Here is a 17,024-nt window from a genome sequence, read left to right as displayed (position 1 = left end):
TAAAGAACAGCTTTTGGTATTTGCAAGGCTCAATTTCAAACATTAATTTGTCATGGTTTCATATGTTATAATCCACATAACAATTTCTGTCTCGTTTTTCTTATAGTGGCAACATCAAACATGGAGCATCATCGTATACTCATAACATTATCATCCTTATTTTTCTTATTGTTTATTAGTAGTAGTGTTTATTGGCGATAAACCATTTTATCAATCTTATCAGAATTAATCCTTCCCGGTAATACTTTCTGATTTAAATAGTGATAGCCGACTATATAGTCAAGTCACTAATGCGAATGAGAATCCAAGTTATAATAATATTTTTTAACTAGTGCTTAAGTTCCTCTCAAATTTTCCACTTTATTAAATTTGAGTTTATTATAGAGTTTTAACTTTAACTAATTGTCAATAAACTTTTACAATTTCTATATTATTTTATTATTTTTAAATTAACGATGTATAACATGTTTCTTATTTTAAATTATGGTTACATATTTTTTTAACCAAATTTTTATCTCAAATAAAGAAAAAAATTATAAACCAAATAGGAAAAAGGGAAAGAAAGACATCAGATGCTGCCTCCTTGTGACATTGTTTAGTGCTACTTTCAGTTCATCACCTCCTTCCTTCTCCTAAGATGCGTTATGACTTGACGTCTGTACAATCAAATTAAATATATGGGTCCATGAATAATAATAGTACTGAATTTATGGTTAATGGATGCCTCTCATTCACAACTGTACGAACGTCATTTATGATTTGATGCAACCTTCTTCTCCACACGCTTTTGCTCTTATGTACGGAAGATCTTAAACTAAGCTGCGCGTGCGCTTTCTCCAACTCGCTGATACAGACTCCTTAACTCACTTACAAGCCACGCGCGCTCATACCCTTTCTCTTTAATTTCCTTATTCTTTCTTCGAATCTTCCCTTTCCCAACTTAAATATTCCTCTTGTCACTTTTATACTATAATTGTTCAAGAATTTCATTCTCTTAACTGTCTCAAATTTTGTATCTACACGAAAGAGAACATGCTAGGTTAAATAGACATATAGACTAATATATTAGCATGTAACTTTCACTTCTTAATGTGAAAGAGTAATTTGGATAGTTTAACTTGGATAGTTTAACACAGTTTTCAAGTGTATTAATTATTGCGAGGCCTTCTCAACTCATAGGGTCTGGCCCTGGCCATGCGTAATGAAACATTTGCAATAAGTTCTCGGAATTTTTGAAGAAAATTACATAGACATAAACTTCCAAAATTATTTTTTAGGCTCCCAATTTTTTTATTAAATAGACATTACAATAAACCACCAAAATCTCAGGACCGGCCAACTCAAAGTTAGCTTTCGACGAACTAGGCTCCTAGTATTAACTTTTAAAAACTTAAAATGTAGTATTAAATTGACCAAGACATTATTCATTTATATTATACTTTTAATGAAGTTAATGGAGGAGTTCTTAGCTGAAATTAAACTCATACATCTCTCATGCAAATCATTTGTTCCCTTCAAAAAGCTAACTGGATTAAAGAAGAGTTTTTTTTTGGGTTCACCCCTATGATATGATGAAAATGTAGATTCACCAACTAATATTATTTTTTTATCTTATATATAGTATTTAAAAAATGAAACAAAATAATAAGAGTGCCAAATTATATTATGTTTTAATATAAAAGGTAAAAATAAATAAAATAATAGTACTTTGTCAAAAAAATATTTTTTAATATTGTTAACAAAGTCAGCAAAACACTAAATCCTAAATTCTAAACACTAAATCCTGAACACTAAACTCTAAACTCTAAACTCTTGGATAAACCTTAAATCTTAATTTTAGGATTTATCCAAGGGTTCAGGGTTTAGGATTAAATGTTTAGTGTTTTTAAGATTTAATGTTTAGTGTTTAGGATTTAGATTTAGGGTACCTAAATACTTCATTTTAAAAACTAAATCCTAAACTTAAACCCTAAACACTAAATCTTAAACTCTTTTGTGTAAATTCTAAATTCTTGGATAAGTGAACCTACGAGTTATTAAAACCCTAAAATTTCCAAAAGAGATCAAACCAAAGTGTATAGTGTAGTTTCAAAAAAGAAAATGGTTCGAAATATTAAATACTATAATTATTTTTCAGTTAAATTAAATAATTTTTACTATTCAAAAAGGTAAATGTCTTGTGTATATCTAAGAGCACCCTCATTGGTGTGGGTCTCGAAAAAAAGTTTCACAGTTTACATAATAGTTTTTTAATGAGATTTTGTTATTTTAATTTTTGTTTTAAAAATGAATATATTAATTTAATGGTGACATCTGTTATAAAAAGCTGTAGACAGTATCTGATAGTATCACTTTTAGATACTTTTTATTGTCTCTCTTAATTTTCTTAATTTTTCTTTAATTTAATTGTTTACATACCTATTGAGTACGAGTTGATGGAGGTGCTCTAATGAACTTCTCAAGAGTTCTCATTTTAAAAATTCTCCACCCTTTCTCTTCTATTTTCATTATTCTCTTCTTTTTTTCAATTGTTAAACAACACGTGATAAATTTCCAATAGAGGTGGTTTCGTTTAGACTATTTGAAAACTTATCAGATGTAATTTCGACGATTCCAAAACTTACTATAAGCCCATTACAGAATTCCTCTGTAACTTCACAATTCACATGATCCACCACAGTTTTTATATTACATTTAGGGCTACTATTGTCAAAACCATTAACATACAATTAGGATTCATATTTGTATTATTGACACGATTTGTATACTATGCTAGAATTATTGATCTAACCTAGCTTTCTTCTCTACGGTTTGCATTTACGTTAACAAAATTCAAAAAAAAAAACAAAAAAACAATATTCAAAAAGATGTTTAGAAGCATTAAAGTGTTTTAGATGTTGATATTGACGATAACTTCAACGTCACAAAAAAAAATAAAAATTCTAATAAGCGAAGGTGCTAATAGCTTTGCTGTTTACCTTTTCTCAATGAGGCTTCATAATAATATTAGATGTTAGAATGATAACATCACGACAATAACAGTTTGAAAAAAAAACAGATTTACCTATATTATCAAAGTGGTTGTTTAAAAAAATTGTATTGGTGATGAAGCAGATTTATTTATAGCATTAACGTGGTCTTTTAAAAAATTACATTGATCATTTTCATGTTTAAGAAGTAGAAACTCAAGTCAGCAAGTACTCTTCACTTTAGGCAGAAAACCAAAGTTGTCTTTTCCTTTATCTTGTAAATGTAGTTAACCACTTCTAACCATATTTAACAATATTCAAGTGGATTTGTGTACTTGTTTGTAATCAAAACCTATTAAATAAAGTAATGAGAAAAATAATAATAATAATAAAGTAATGAGAGTTTTATAATTGGGCAAATCTCTAAAATATAGCACTTTTTAAGTTTTTATCACAAAATAACACTCAAAAAATAAAATGATCAAAATAGCACTTTTTGTTTTAAAAATTTTTATTTTTATTTTTTATTTTTAAAAATTTGAATACATTCCTAAAACCCCACCTCTTAACTCTAAACTCTAAGTCTTAGATTAATCAATCCAAGGGTTATAAATGCATATTTACCCTTCAATAAAACTTCTTTTGGTTATTTTCTTCCTTATGATGCTATTTTTGTGACAAAAACTTGGTTTGGTGCTATTTTTATCTTTTTATCTTTATAATTTATTCTCTTTCAAGTCTTATTAATTCTCTCTATTCTTCTGCACTTTCTTTCCACAAATTCAAATACATAATAGTGGGCATACAAACTGTTTTAATCCCAAAAAACGTTTTATTAGCTTCAACCAATAACATGAATGCGTAAATGTAAAGCCAAGAGATACCAAAAACAGCAAAAAGAAATTTAAAATATTGGTTTATATTAAACGATACACATAAGTTTGATATCGTGGCACAAGGAATGATAACTTTCGGTTATCGTGAGCTCGTAGTCAAATAGGTATCAAACAATTAATATAAGCGAATATCAACTATACAAACATTAAAAAGAGAAAAATAAAATAGCATTTTTGTTTGTTTTTTTGTTCCCCGAGGTACTATGTCACACCTGTACGTTGCCAAAAAAAAACCTCCGGCGAATCACCACCGCACACATGAAAAATCTCAAAACACTTGCACTCAAAAAGCATCACACGACCAAAAGACAAAACTTCCTCATATCATATTGTGAGCCCTACTTCCACTTCCTCCGCCGTAAGACGCCGTTCCAATGGAGGTCAAACAGTGCTCAACATCATCATTTTTCATCACTTTGTTATTATTGAACTTATCGACGATTCTCATGGTCGGTCTCGCTACGAGATTCTCCCAAGCCTCGTCAGCTTCTTCTTCGTTACGTTTCAAGAACACTTCCGTTGCGTCCACGCGGTGCATAGACAATTTCCACTTCTTGCTCAGACGTTGAATCTTTAGTAACTGTCGACAGGCTAGTATCTCTGTGTTCTCTTTAATCTTTTTAACCGCTGCGTCAAGCATCTTTCTCTGTGTAGTACGGTCCACTAGAGATTCGTAACATAAGTACTCGTGAAGCTCGGGGACTCCTATAGCTCGTCGTATCCCGACGGAATAATCACCTTTCGGATTGTATGCTTCTCTTACTTCCTCGAGTAATCCTGCTTCCATCATACGGTCGACACGCTTAGAGACAAAGGAGTTAAGAACTGGTAAAGAAACATCCACCCAAATAAAACAGCACTGGTACTTGTTTAACAAGAATCCAGACGAATGATTCGCAAGTGCTTCGATGTATGAGTTTGATCCACCGGCTACTATAGGAAGCTTGTTGTTAGCCGAGAGTGTTGCGATTTCTTGTGACGCAAGGCGGCAGAAGTCGGTGGCCGTTAGGTTGCCAGCTTCGGAGTCAAACACTCCGAGCAAGTGGTGAGGCACGCCTCGGCATTCTTGAGGTGTTATTTTATTTGTAAGAACGTCGAGGCCCTTGTAAACTTGGATCTTGTCGGAGTTTATGATCTCTGTCTGAAACCTAGTTGCTAGGTCGATGGCGAGACGAGACTTACCGGAACCAGTGGCTCCCATCACGAAGACGACTTTTTCTTGGGGACGGAGGAAAGAGCTGACGTTGACCATGGAAAGTTTGTTCTTGAAACTTAAGATTGGTTGTACCTGCTTCATTGCTGAGATTGAGAACTTCATGATGTATTGACTTTTGGCTTGGAGAAAAAATGTTTTCGTTGATTTGTCCTTTTGTAAGACCACCTCACCGAGTTGTAACAAACTTAAAATATCTGGTTAGAAAGACCTGACTTGAGAGAGAGTGTGAGAACAAATGGTGAAATGTACAAAATGATTTACAGGTTTGTAAGTTTTGAGGTGCACGAGGGCATATATATATACACGTAAACAGACCGTGTTTCTTTGACAAAAATGTATTAAAAATAGATTTTAGAAGCCCCATCTATTTTTTCCCTTATTTATATATTATCTGAAGGACTATCTAGACTGATTAAGCAGAATATAAATAACCGAAATATCCATGGTTTTAAAGCTTCAAGGAGTGGACCTGCAATATCACATTTGCTTTTTGCAGATGATTCTCTTGTATGCTGCAAAGCAACGGAGGAAGAAAGTCGTAATCTCTCAAATATTTTAGCAACATATCAAAAGGCATCAGGACATGAAGTTAATTACGCAAAATCAGCCATTGTCTTCAGTAAAGGTACTTCTTCTTTGTTGCAATCTTCCATCTCTAGATTAAGTCTACCAGAACATATAGGAAAAAAATAGAAAAGAGGCATTCCAATTCATAGTTTAGAGAGTTAAATGTATTCAAAGTTACTGTCACCAGCCGGGAAAGAGGTCCTTCTAAAATCAGTTGTTACAGCCTTACCAACTTATACTATGTCATGTTTCTTGTTGCCGAAGACCTTAATTCATGATATTACTAAGGCAATGAGGAAATTTTGGTGGTCTGCGTTTAAGGATAAGCACTCCATACCGTGGATAGTTTGGATTAAAATAACAGCCTCTAAAAGAGATGGAGGACTCGGTGTAAGAGACATGATGGCTTTTAACAAAGCCCTATTAGCAAAAACAAGCATAGAGATTAATCACTTCTCCACAATCTCTATTGGCTCGACTCTACAAAGCAAAGTACTACAGAAAAACAGATTTTCTTGAGGCAACAAGCTATCAGTCTTCAAGCCTAGCATGGAGGAGCATCATTCAGGCCAGACCTATAATCCAAAAAGGAGTGCACTGGGCAGTAGGAAATGGAACAAAATAAGAGTATGGCGAGATAACTGGTTGCTAGGAGTTCCTAAAGCTACACCGTCAGGTCTAGGCATGTCTATTCATCCAAATTTTCGTGTTAAGGACCTCTTTAGTATTGGAACGTCCTCATGGAATCAACCTCTCTTGCAGCAATTATTTCATGATGAGGATGTCCAAAAGAATATTGCGTCTACGTCCTAGTGTAACATGAAGTAATGACTTGATGTATTGGAGGTTAAGCAAAACTGGGAAGTACACAGTCAAATCTGGTTATCATGTCCAAAAACAGGTAGACGAAGAGGTACATACAAATCGGGTTCTAATTTCTCCTTCCTCTCAAATGCGCAATCAAATCATACATGAATTATAAAAGTTAAATATACCACCGAAGCTCAAAATCTTTTGGTGGAAAATACTCCATAATGGTTTACCTGTTGCTGCTAATTTAATTAAAAGGGGTGGTAGAGTTAGTCCTGATTGTCAGCCCATGAAACCATATCTCACTTGTTTTATGAATGTAGAGTATCGACAGAGATATGGAATTTAGCTTGCCCAGAACTTTTACAGTCACTAGAGCCAAACTTGGATCTCTTGCATTTAATACAACATATAATCAGAGAGAGTGCAAGAGAATCACATGGCTCATTAGAAATATTTCTAGGATGGAAATTCTAGAAAATGATGAATAGGTTGCTGTTTGAAAATAGCAGAGATCACATAGTACATGTTATTAAAGCGGCAATAATGGATAAATGTCTATGGAATGAAGCTTTACTTCATAATGAATCTGCTATGTTACCTGCTCGAGTAACTCATCCGCAGTCCATGAATGAAATTCTCCCTCATGAATCATATTTTTACTGTGTTGTAGATGCTTCCTGGAAGTCCTCTTATGAAAAAGCCAGTATAGGGTGGTCCTTGCATAGTCGAGAAGGCACTCTCATTCTTCAAGGAAGCTCGGCAATTGCTCCAACATTTTCATCACTTGAAGCAGAGGCTATGGCAACTTTACTAGCTGTTCAACAATTGCAATAGATTGTGTTACAGTAATGTGACCATTTTAGGAGACAATGCGCAACTTTTCAAGAGCTTAGAAGTTCGAAAAAGCAGGAAAAATCAGGATAGCATATGCAATGAAGCCTCCATAATGGTTCAAGATATTCTCTATTTAGCTAAACTCAACAATTTATCATTTAAGAATGTCCCTAGATCTTTTGTAAAATATGCTGATAAGTTAGCAAAAACAGACAGATTAATGGATCAACAATATGTAATCATCTGGCTTAATAGCTGAAACTTGTACTCTGTTTTAAGTTAATGAAAAAGTTTACAAAAAAAGAGGCCCATCTATAGAAATTCCGCCTATCAATTACTTTTTCTTTTCTATATGGTAAATATCTGCTTAGTAAGTTCACAACTAAAATTTAACAAAATACAGGAAGGAAAAATAAAACATTAAACTAAAAAAGCCCATATAGTTATGGGCTAATTTTCGAGATATCGAAAATCAGAAGTGTAATTAAGAACTAGCTATGATTTTGACGTAATTCAATCGATGACATTTAGCCCTCACTTTATCCGGTTATACCCTTTGATGCAACAAGTTGTCCGTGAAGCATGAGAAATAAATTACGTTGATTGTGATTTATGTGGCCTAAATAAAGGTGAGTTGGTGTAGTGGAGAACCACATCACTTTAAATGTGTAGATTAAAATAGAACTTTTTCCAATATACTTTGTATTCCATTTACCAACCTCAGCCATTCTATTCTTTTTCACTAAAATATATTAGGACATCAACCTCATTCCAACTTTAAATAATAAACCATATCCTAATCCACTTCCAACACCTAAATATTAAACCCTAAATTCTAATCAGTAAACCATAAACCCAAATATAAACCTTAAACCCAAATATAAATCCTAAATCCAAATAGAATGTAACAAAATAAATAACATTGTACATCTCCAACGCCTATATATTAAACCATAAATTCTAATCAGTAAACGCTAAACCCAAGTATAAACCCTAAACCCAAATATAAATCCTAAACCCAAATAGAATGGAACAAAATAAATAATATAGTACATCTCCAACCCCTAACTATATTTAACCCTAAATAACATAGTACATTATGTATTATATAATGTAATATTAAACTATACAATATAAATCACGATACGATTTTTACAGATAATAAACATGTAAAGATAGTTAGGATTTTACGAAATTACAAATTTTGTTTCTAAGCAAAAGATATCACTTTTTATTAATCATCAAATGGAATGGAACATGATAAAATAGTATAGTAACGAAATAGCACTTTTTATTCATTATCAAATGGAATAGAACACATAATATAACTGTTCATCTTCTCCCACATACAACATAAATTTCCTGTAAATTCAGATATGTACATATTATAATGTCCTTGCTCCTGTTGATTTTGGAATCTGAGAAGCCTCACATTTCCGTCACCGAAAAAGCCTCCTAAACTGGTTTCCTTCTCCACAAAACTTTTCGGGAGCGTAGTCGCAACGTCTTCATCATTTTCATCGCTCAAATCTGTTTTGGAGGAATCTGTTAACTTTTCCAAAATATTAGCAATGAAAAAATTAAATTTGTGAGTGTGTGTGAGCAATAAAGAGCCATATTTTATGTTGTACAGTCAATAATTATTAATTTTTTTTTCTTTGCAGGTTACTCCAGTGAAAACGAAGGCTAATACAGTATTATTATATAAATGTAACGGTGTGTATAGAAATGTTAGGAAAATTAGTTACTTGGTGAATTATGCCTTTTTCATGTCATCTCACCCAATTTCCCTAGTTATTGTTTGTTCTTCTGACTATTCAAATACAAGTTCAAGTACGATTTAGAATGATGTCTACATAACAAGTGAACGTACAATAATATATAGTAGAAGGTAAAGAGAGAAGAGATAACTCACAAAAACTACTGATCACTTTCTCTAAAATCCATAATCTTTTTCCTGACTTATCTCTTTTTTTTTCTTTTGGTTCAAAAAGAAGAAGAAATATGTCATAAAAGGATTAACTCTTTGGATTTTAGAGAAAGTGATCAGTAGTTTGTACTAGAAAAATCACAAATAAAATACAACATGATTTAAAAAAAAAAAAGAAGTTTGGGATAAATATCATCTCTATAACGTAAACATTCCATGTATCGTCCATAATTTTTGTTTAAATAATGACTTTCCTTTGATTAAAATGGATCTTGGGTTTTAAGGGTCTAAAACCAGAAATAACATCAGAGTCTTTTTGTATGAAAATAACATTAGAGTTTAGGCCGAAAATCCAAAGATTAGGTCATATGGCTCTAGGCTCACATGTTCTGATGGCCATACACGAATTATCGAGACGAAATCAGTCAAGAAGAGGATAAAGGCCACAACTGACCAATTTTGAGCTCATGTCAGCGATCATGAATACACAAAATTGAGAAAATATAGTACACACAAGTTATGAGGCAGTAAGGCAACTAGGAACAATAATGCAACCTCACAACACCCCAGTTATGGTGTCGAAGGAATCATATCAGGTATTTAACTCATTAGATGGGATTAAACTATGAGAAATTGCACTTTATATACAAGAGTAACTGCTATAACGGAAATGAAAATTTCAAATGTTATTCTTTTATAATAGTCATTTTGCCCCTATGACAATGTACCTACATATGTATTTCATGATAAGTTTTGTTAAAAATACATCAACATATATATGTAGTTCTCTCTCTTTATCTCCACAAAATAATAAGTCGTATGTTTATCTTTTTTTATCTTTCTTTGTTTAATCCTTCTTGAAAAACAGGTACGTGTGATCTTTATCACACAAAAATCTCACTTGAAGGTAACAAGTAAATGGCTTCTCTCCTCTCTATCTTGTAAAGTTCTGCTCTCTTTTTTGGTTCTATTTTCTTATTCTTGTTAAATCCAAAAAGTTTACTTTAGAGAGAAAAAAACTTCATCTTTTGCATTAAAGAGGTTTCAATTCTATTTATGCTGATTCTGATTTAATTGATTGTGAGTTAGATTTTGAGTTCAATATCCATAGCAGTTCATATTCCTTCTCCATACATTTTTACAACTCTGTTTTTGAGTGAAAATACTCTCTTGGAGCTTATTGGTGCATGATAAGTAAAATCCTTCATGATCTTTGATCAACAACTTAAGCTATAAATGATGCTATTATTTTGCTTAATGACTAGATCAGATCACTAGTTGATGCTATTGTTTTGTTTGATGAGTATGTGATGGTGGCTGGATATCAATTTTTGGAACCATCAATGAACTACTCAGTCACCAACCTCCACAAAAGCACAACCACTAATTACATGTATACTAGAATCAGGGAACAGCGTAAGTGAATTTTTCCGGACAGTGGATATAAGCTGTGTCTGACGCGAAAGCAATGCTTATTCTTGGTGAGTCTTTACAAAAAATGCTATTAACATATATATGATTAACTACTAGAATGTTAACATGTTTTATAGTCTAAAAAATAAATGTTAGACTGCTAACAATTTTAATAACATATAACAATTTATCTGTTTATGTATCTTTTTAAATAACATTTCAGCATTGTTAGTATGTTTTGTGACATTGTTAGTATATATTAAACAAGTAAAACTTCATCCAAAACTTTCAATTATATAATGAGCCAGCTCGTTATGTTGAGTTAACTCAAAACAAACTCACCTAGTCAACTCAATAAAACAATCCGAGCCAAATCCACATTTCATAGTGTAGATTCATCATTTCTTCAAAAATATTGAATATGTTTCATAAATACTTTTGTAGATTCAAAATTTATCTTGAACGACATACAAAAAACAGCAATTTCGTTGTACGGTGGGTAGAAGAAACTAGCAAGATTGTCGATGTCATCATCTTTCTCATCTGTAACAACTCCGTCTTGAATCGTCTTTCTCTCACCATCCAGAATTGTATGCTAAAATCAAAAATGTTTTATAAAATATAAACGCGAGAAAAAGATAAATATCAAAAAAAGAAATTTTATAAGAAAGATAAACAATATATAACATAATTTAAGTCATGAAATATATGGAAGAAAGAGAAGTACTAAAATGTTATTTTAATTTCTCTCTCCACTTTTTACCATTTTCCATTTCTGCAAATTATCATCTTTTTCTTTTTTTTTCGTTCTGTTTTTTAGTTGATACAAATCCCTCTAAAACTATTCAGTCTTGGTAACTTTCTTTTGGAAGATAAGTTGAATGAAAAATGTAAATAAGTTGGCCAACTCGTGTGAATATATTTCAAGTATATTTCACCATGTTTGTTTTTGTTCTTTTTCGTTTTCTCTTGACGGCACAAATTTGAAGAGGAATTAGAAAAAGAAATGTTTTTTTATGAAGAAACAAAATACGGTGTTGTCTTACGTCATAATTTGGAGGCTTTACGTCGTATCGAACGCAAAGTTGTTTCCAAGCTAGAGTGGGACACCACAAAAGATTAATCAATCAACGTTTAAATAAAATAATAATATATATCGCTAAAAGACATTTGGGTTTTGTATTTTTATATATTGTTGTCACACGAGCGGCGACGGTGGCTACCTCATTCTGCGGCCTGTATGCTGAGTAGAGAGATGGCTACTTATATGACTACATATCTCAATCAAAGAGTTTAAAGCTCCAACACATAACATTTTGTGTGCTTTTTCATTTGTGCACCCAACCCATTTTGTGTATTTTTTTTTCATTTGTGCACCCAATAGCAACAAACTCAAGTTACAAAAAAAGAAAAGAAAAATAGCAACAAACTTCAATTCTCATAAACCTATACTGCTTTGTTTGGCTACTTTTTGCTGTAGTGTGCTAAGCATTTTTATCATTTGAAAGTAATCAATAAAAAAATTTTAAGAAAAATATTGCATAAACTTAAGATAAAGAAAGAAAGGTAAATTTTTTTCATATATTCTTGCCATCAATTTTTGTTTGAGGCAGTGAATCTATTTATGAACAAAACAAAACTGAATCCTAAAACGTCTAGCAATTTTTTTGAACTTTAAGATATCTACCAATTTGAAATGAATTGAATACAATTTCTATGGTTAGTCAAATCAACCGGTAATTTTTAATTTATCAACTAAAACTAGGATTCTCAAGCTCTCATTGAATATTTTTATTACTAGTTTATTAAATTTGTACCTTAGTTATATCCGTAGAATGAAATAACGTTGCCTACCATTTGGCTGGATTTGATATATTTGGAAATATGTGGAAAACGAGAATCTAATCTTTCGTTTAGTGGGTTCTGATGCTTAATTATTCTTATGAAAGTTAAGGTTTTCTAGTAAATGTTTTATAACAAATATTAAATACTTTTTACATAAAAGCAATATATTGCATTCTGGCTAATGACAAAAACAAGACATAGATTATCTATATTTCAAAATAATTTGTTTTAGAGTTTTTATGCATATTAAAAACATTAAATTTTAATTAAAAATATATTATCTTGTATAGTTATCTATTTTCTAAAACTTACCAGTAAAAATTCCACAATTACAATTATTTTTTCAAAATTTACAATTCACTACTATTACTTAATAAAAACGCATACAAAACATAAAAATGTGTTCACTACACTAACTCATGATCTCCATTCTCCATTGTGCATTGACGTTTTCCAAAGCTCCAAATTTCCTCCCGCAGCTTCTTATCTAAAGCTTAATTCACACATCACCACCAAAGATCCGGCCAATCAAATTTCAACATGAGATGAACGCTAAAGACTAGCCAGATACCCAAGACGTACGAGAAAGTTTCACGCAAGCCGTGGAGGTTATGTACTTATGTTCGCCTAACCAAGCACCCAAATCAGCTTTGAAGAGTTCACCAAGTTACTCAACTAGATTGCCATCACAAAAAAAAGACAACCGACCAAAGACAAGAAAAAGAACCATATCCTATACAAATCAGTCCATATGAAAATACGAATGGATGGCCGATTCTCAAAAGCAAGGAAAGAAGTTTCCTTATTCACCATCCTCCCACTTAAGTGAAACTAAGCACTTCACCTAAATAACATGCAACCAAACGCAATACTTCAAGATGTCTAGGTCAGTCTCGACTCATTCATTGCATGGTCAACCTACCAAAAATATTAAGCCCAAAGTAAAGAAACAGTTTTGAATTAATATTTGAATGGTTTTGGCTAATCTCTTATGATTTCTTTGTTTAGTTTGCTTGAAATACCACAAGAAAGACAAAACTGATAGAACCATTATATACGGTTCTTTTCTTAACGATGTATTCTTCACTTTTTTATGAAATAAATAAATTGAATTTTTGCCATTGCAAAACATTCTTATCAAGTGTTTTTTTTGTGTGCGTGTGTGAAGTACCCCAAGAGAAAACGGTTTATCAAGTTTTTGTTCATAGGACCTTGTGGCATCATCCTTTCCACCCACCAACCATCATCCATCCATCGATTTAGGCTGAGGAGTGTTGAAAAGTCAATAGGTATGATCCCATCCGACCATCTTTATCCATCACTCAACCACTGGAACAAAAGGAGAGTGTTGTATAACCAATCTTCCATTTCCCATCGCTCATCGGCTCTTGGTATACCAGCTCCATCATCCATCGAACACTACCCGAAACCTCGACCATCAACCACTTCTATCACAGGCTTGGATCTTACTTTGCTTCTATCCGTCTTTCTACTTTGTTTTTTGGAATGATTAAAAGGTTTGCGCACATAGGTCCATACATTTTCGTATGACGAACCCACACCATATAAATTAACTTTTTTTTTGAAAAATAGATCACTTCCAACAAAATTTTAAAACCTGTGATCTCTAAAATTCCAACTAGATAATCTAGGATTTAACTATTAAACCAACTTAGAGAGTGTATACTTCTATCATTAACAAAAACTTTGTCGTACTATTAGGTACAAATTTTTGTATCGATTAAGAACAATTCATGATTTCCAGATTCTCTGTTTGAGTTTTTGATCCTATAGACCTTCCCAGATGCACTATTATTGTTTGAGAAAACAGGATATTATTTATTTGACTTATAGTCTTATGTTCTGTTTGCAAACTAAGAACATTGGATATCGAAGTTAACGCACGGTTTAGTCTATAGTCATATGAATTCTATTTTGATATCATTTGTAATACTCCGGTCTCTATTGTCAGTAGACTCTATGTCTACTCTCATATTTTCCTCGATCCATATTCATTATGCATTACTCCAAAATTTTAGAAAGGCTTGTCAATTGATCATACAAACTATTATGATCTTTTTAATCTTTACGAAAAAATGTAATGAAAGTCACTTTACAAAAATAACTAGTTAAGCCAATATTACAAAACTTTAGCTCTAAAAACGTTTAAATATAAAGTTTTTTAAAATGAAATACATAAAAGATAAATATAATCTGGATATAATTTAGATTGTTATTTAAAATCTATTTTTAACATTCAAGTGTACCTTCTTAAAGACTAAGAAAAGAAATACATTATTAACTAGAAAGTTATATGATATGTATATGAAAAGCACTGTAAAATTAGTCGTTCTATGTTCTTATTTTATTGACAAAATGGTTGTAGGTATATGATTGCTAGCTAATTAATTTTATTTTTTGTTTTTGTGTGTGGATAAAATGATATAGGTAAATATATACCCCAAAATAAATACCAGCTAGCAAGGAAAAACGACTTAGTATTGTTGAATTTTAAAATCGTCTAATATGCTCGACGTGATGTAGCTATTAAGAGCAAGATTATCGGCGTATCTAAGCCAAATATCTTAGTATTAAAAGATTAAAATTTAAATGAAAAAAGAAGAAAACACTTGGGACGTTCCTTAATTAAGAAACAAAATATGTGCGTCCTTACGAGCCACGTGGCATCTTCCTTTCCCTAAGCATTGCGTTGAGAGAAAGAGAATTCAATCGTCTCAGGCAGCGATGGCGACCACCAAATTCAATCTTCTCTCTTTGATTTTTGACTGAGTTTCTGTCTGCTCCTTGACTGACTAAGTTTCTCTTTGTTTTTCCGGTGGTTTCGCGGCGGATCCAGAACTTGATTTTTAGGTTTCTTCAAAGTGTAAGCTCCTTGATCTCTCTCTCTCTCTTGACCTTGATTAGAATTTGCGTGGTTCTGATTATTGAGGTTAACGGTAGGAGGCCTCAGGGTTTCAAGCTCGCCATCAAGGCTAGACCCAATAGAGGAAGCGGTGGGGGAGGTGGTGGGTCTGGTGTGGAGAAGAATCTCTTGAGGAGCGTTGAGGAGACGAACAAAAGCTTCTGCAGGACTATTTTTAATGTGGTTTTGCAAAAAGCTGAACTTGTTACCAAGGAGAAGAACAGGGCTTCTGCTGTGGGGATGAACGCTGAGATACGTAGGACTAAGGCTCGGTTGTCTGAGGAAGTTCCAAAGTTGCAGAGACTTGCTGTTAAGCGGGTTAGCTTTCCTTTCTTATCATCTTTTAGTCTTCCCTCCCTTCATGGATCGATCAGCTATGTTGCTTCTAGTTTGGCTGAGGTTCTTTGTTTTCGGAATGATTGTAAATAATGGCCGAGAAGAGAAGAGGAGTATGAGAGCTCCTACTCTTGTTCAGACAAAACATAACAACAATAGTTGACTGCCAACTAGAAACGAGAGTGTAAGTCTTGTTGATGTGGAGAGGAGTAGTGGTGGACGGACTTCACGAGTAGCCATTATTACAGATAGAGAGAAAGATCGTTATGATCCTGATTATGACCGTCACAGGTACCACAAAAACCCTCTAATGATTAACAACCTTTTATAGTTTCATCAACATTGAAATGTAATGTTTTTGTAGGTACGTGAGTGTTACGCCACCTGTTGTACAAAACTTCAACCCGATGGCGAGTTTGAAACCCTGAGGCCTCCTACCGTTAACCCAGATTTGGCTATTTGAGCAGAAAGATCTGAGGATCGAAGGAAGGATTACTGTATGTTTTCACTTAGCATGTTGAATATGTTAGTTGTGGAGCTTCACAAGCATGAACTGATGAGATTCATCGCTTAGTTTATTTGAAAATCGAGTTGTTTGATGAGATTCTTCGCTTAGTTTAGTTTCAATTTGTTTAAAACTTACTTGACTTTGTGCTAGTTCATAGAAACTTGAGATAAATGATGCTGTCATCCTTATTGGTTTTAATCTTAAACATACTTGACCTTGGATGTTCCTTGTTTCAATTTTGTATTGCTGTACCTTTTTTCCCACATATCTATGTTAGTTCTGAGAAATTTGAGATCACGACATTCTCATTGATTCCTTGTTTCAATTTCTCTCCTTGTTACAGGGTTTTGACGAGTACATGAACCTAGTGTTGGATGAAGCTGAAGAAGTGAACCTCAAGAAGAACACCAAGAAACCACTTGGTGAGTTTACTAAGAAACAAAAAAGTCCTACCAATAATCTATATTTTTAAGATTGTCCTTAGCAAAATCTCTTAAAGACAAAGTAATAATAAAATATCTTAAGGAATAAAATTAAGTCTTACCATCTTGTCCTGACAATTTTATCTTATCGCGACAAAAGTGTAAACAAGGTTCACTTTTATTTTGTACCAATTTAATTATTTTAGTTTTTTAGTAGATTACATTATTTTTTAATTTTTTTAAATTGGTGGTCTAAGTCAACTCGTGTAGGGAGAGTAGAGTCAGGGCATATAGGATTCATTAGACTTGATTAAGATATTGCACACTCGACATTTATGATGCGACTCCGACA

The 17,024-nt window shown here is 32.7% G+C and overlaps 1 protein-coding gene and 1 non-coding gene across 3 annotated transcripts; one reads left to right on the top strand and one right to left on the bottom strand.

The window, feature by feature from the left end:
• Positions 1-3,966: 3,966 nt before the first annotated feature.
• Positions 3,967-5,332, bottom strand: LOC108859686 (adenylate isopentenyltransferase 7, mitochondrial). The gene has a single exon (XM_018633594.2). It carries the CDS (start codon positions 5,181-5,183, stop codon positions 4,185-4,187), a length of 999 nt encoding a protein of 332 aa, XP_018489096.2. The 5' UTR covers positions 5,184-5,332; the 3' UTR covers positions 3,967-4,184.
• Positions 5,333-15,145: 9,813 nt separating this feature from the next.
• Positions 15,146-16,796, top strand: LOC108834496 (uncharacterized). Of its 2 annotated transcripts, none has more exons than XR_008946045.1 (5): positions 15,146-15,367; positions 15,455-15,724; positions 15,847-16,033; positions 16,107-16,239; positions 16,594-16,796. It is a non-coding gene; the product is annotated as an uncharacterized LOC108834496 (transcript). The 2 variants fall into 2 exon arrangements; XR_008946044.1 differs by having other exon boundaries at positions 15,445-15,724.
• The last annotated feature ends 228 nt before the right edge of the window (positions 16,797-17,024 follow it).

Source organism: Raphanus sativus, chromosome 5, assembly GCF_000801105.2.
Source record: "Raphanus sativus cultivar WK10039 chromosome 5, ASM80110v3, whole genome shotgun sequence".
NCBI lineage: Eukaryota > Viridiplantae > Streptophyta > Magnoliopsida > Brassicales > Brassicaceae > Raphanus > Raphanus sativus.
Note: the sequence above shows the minus strand (reverse complement) of the source record. Positions and strands in the feature narration are given on the sequence as shown.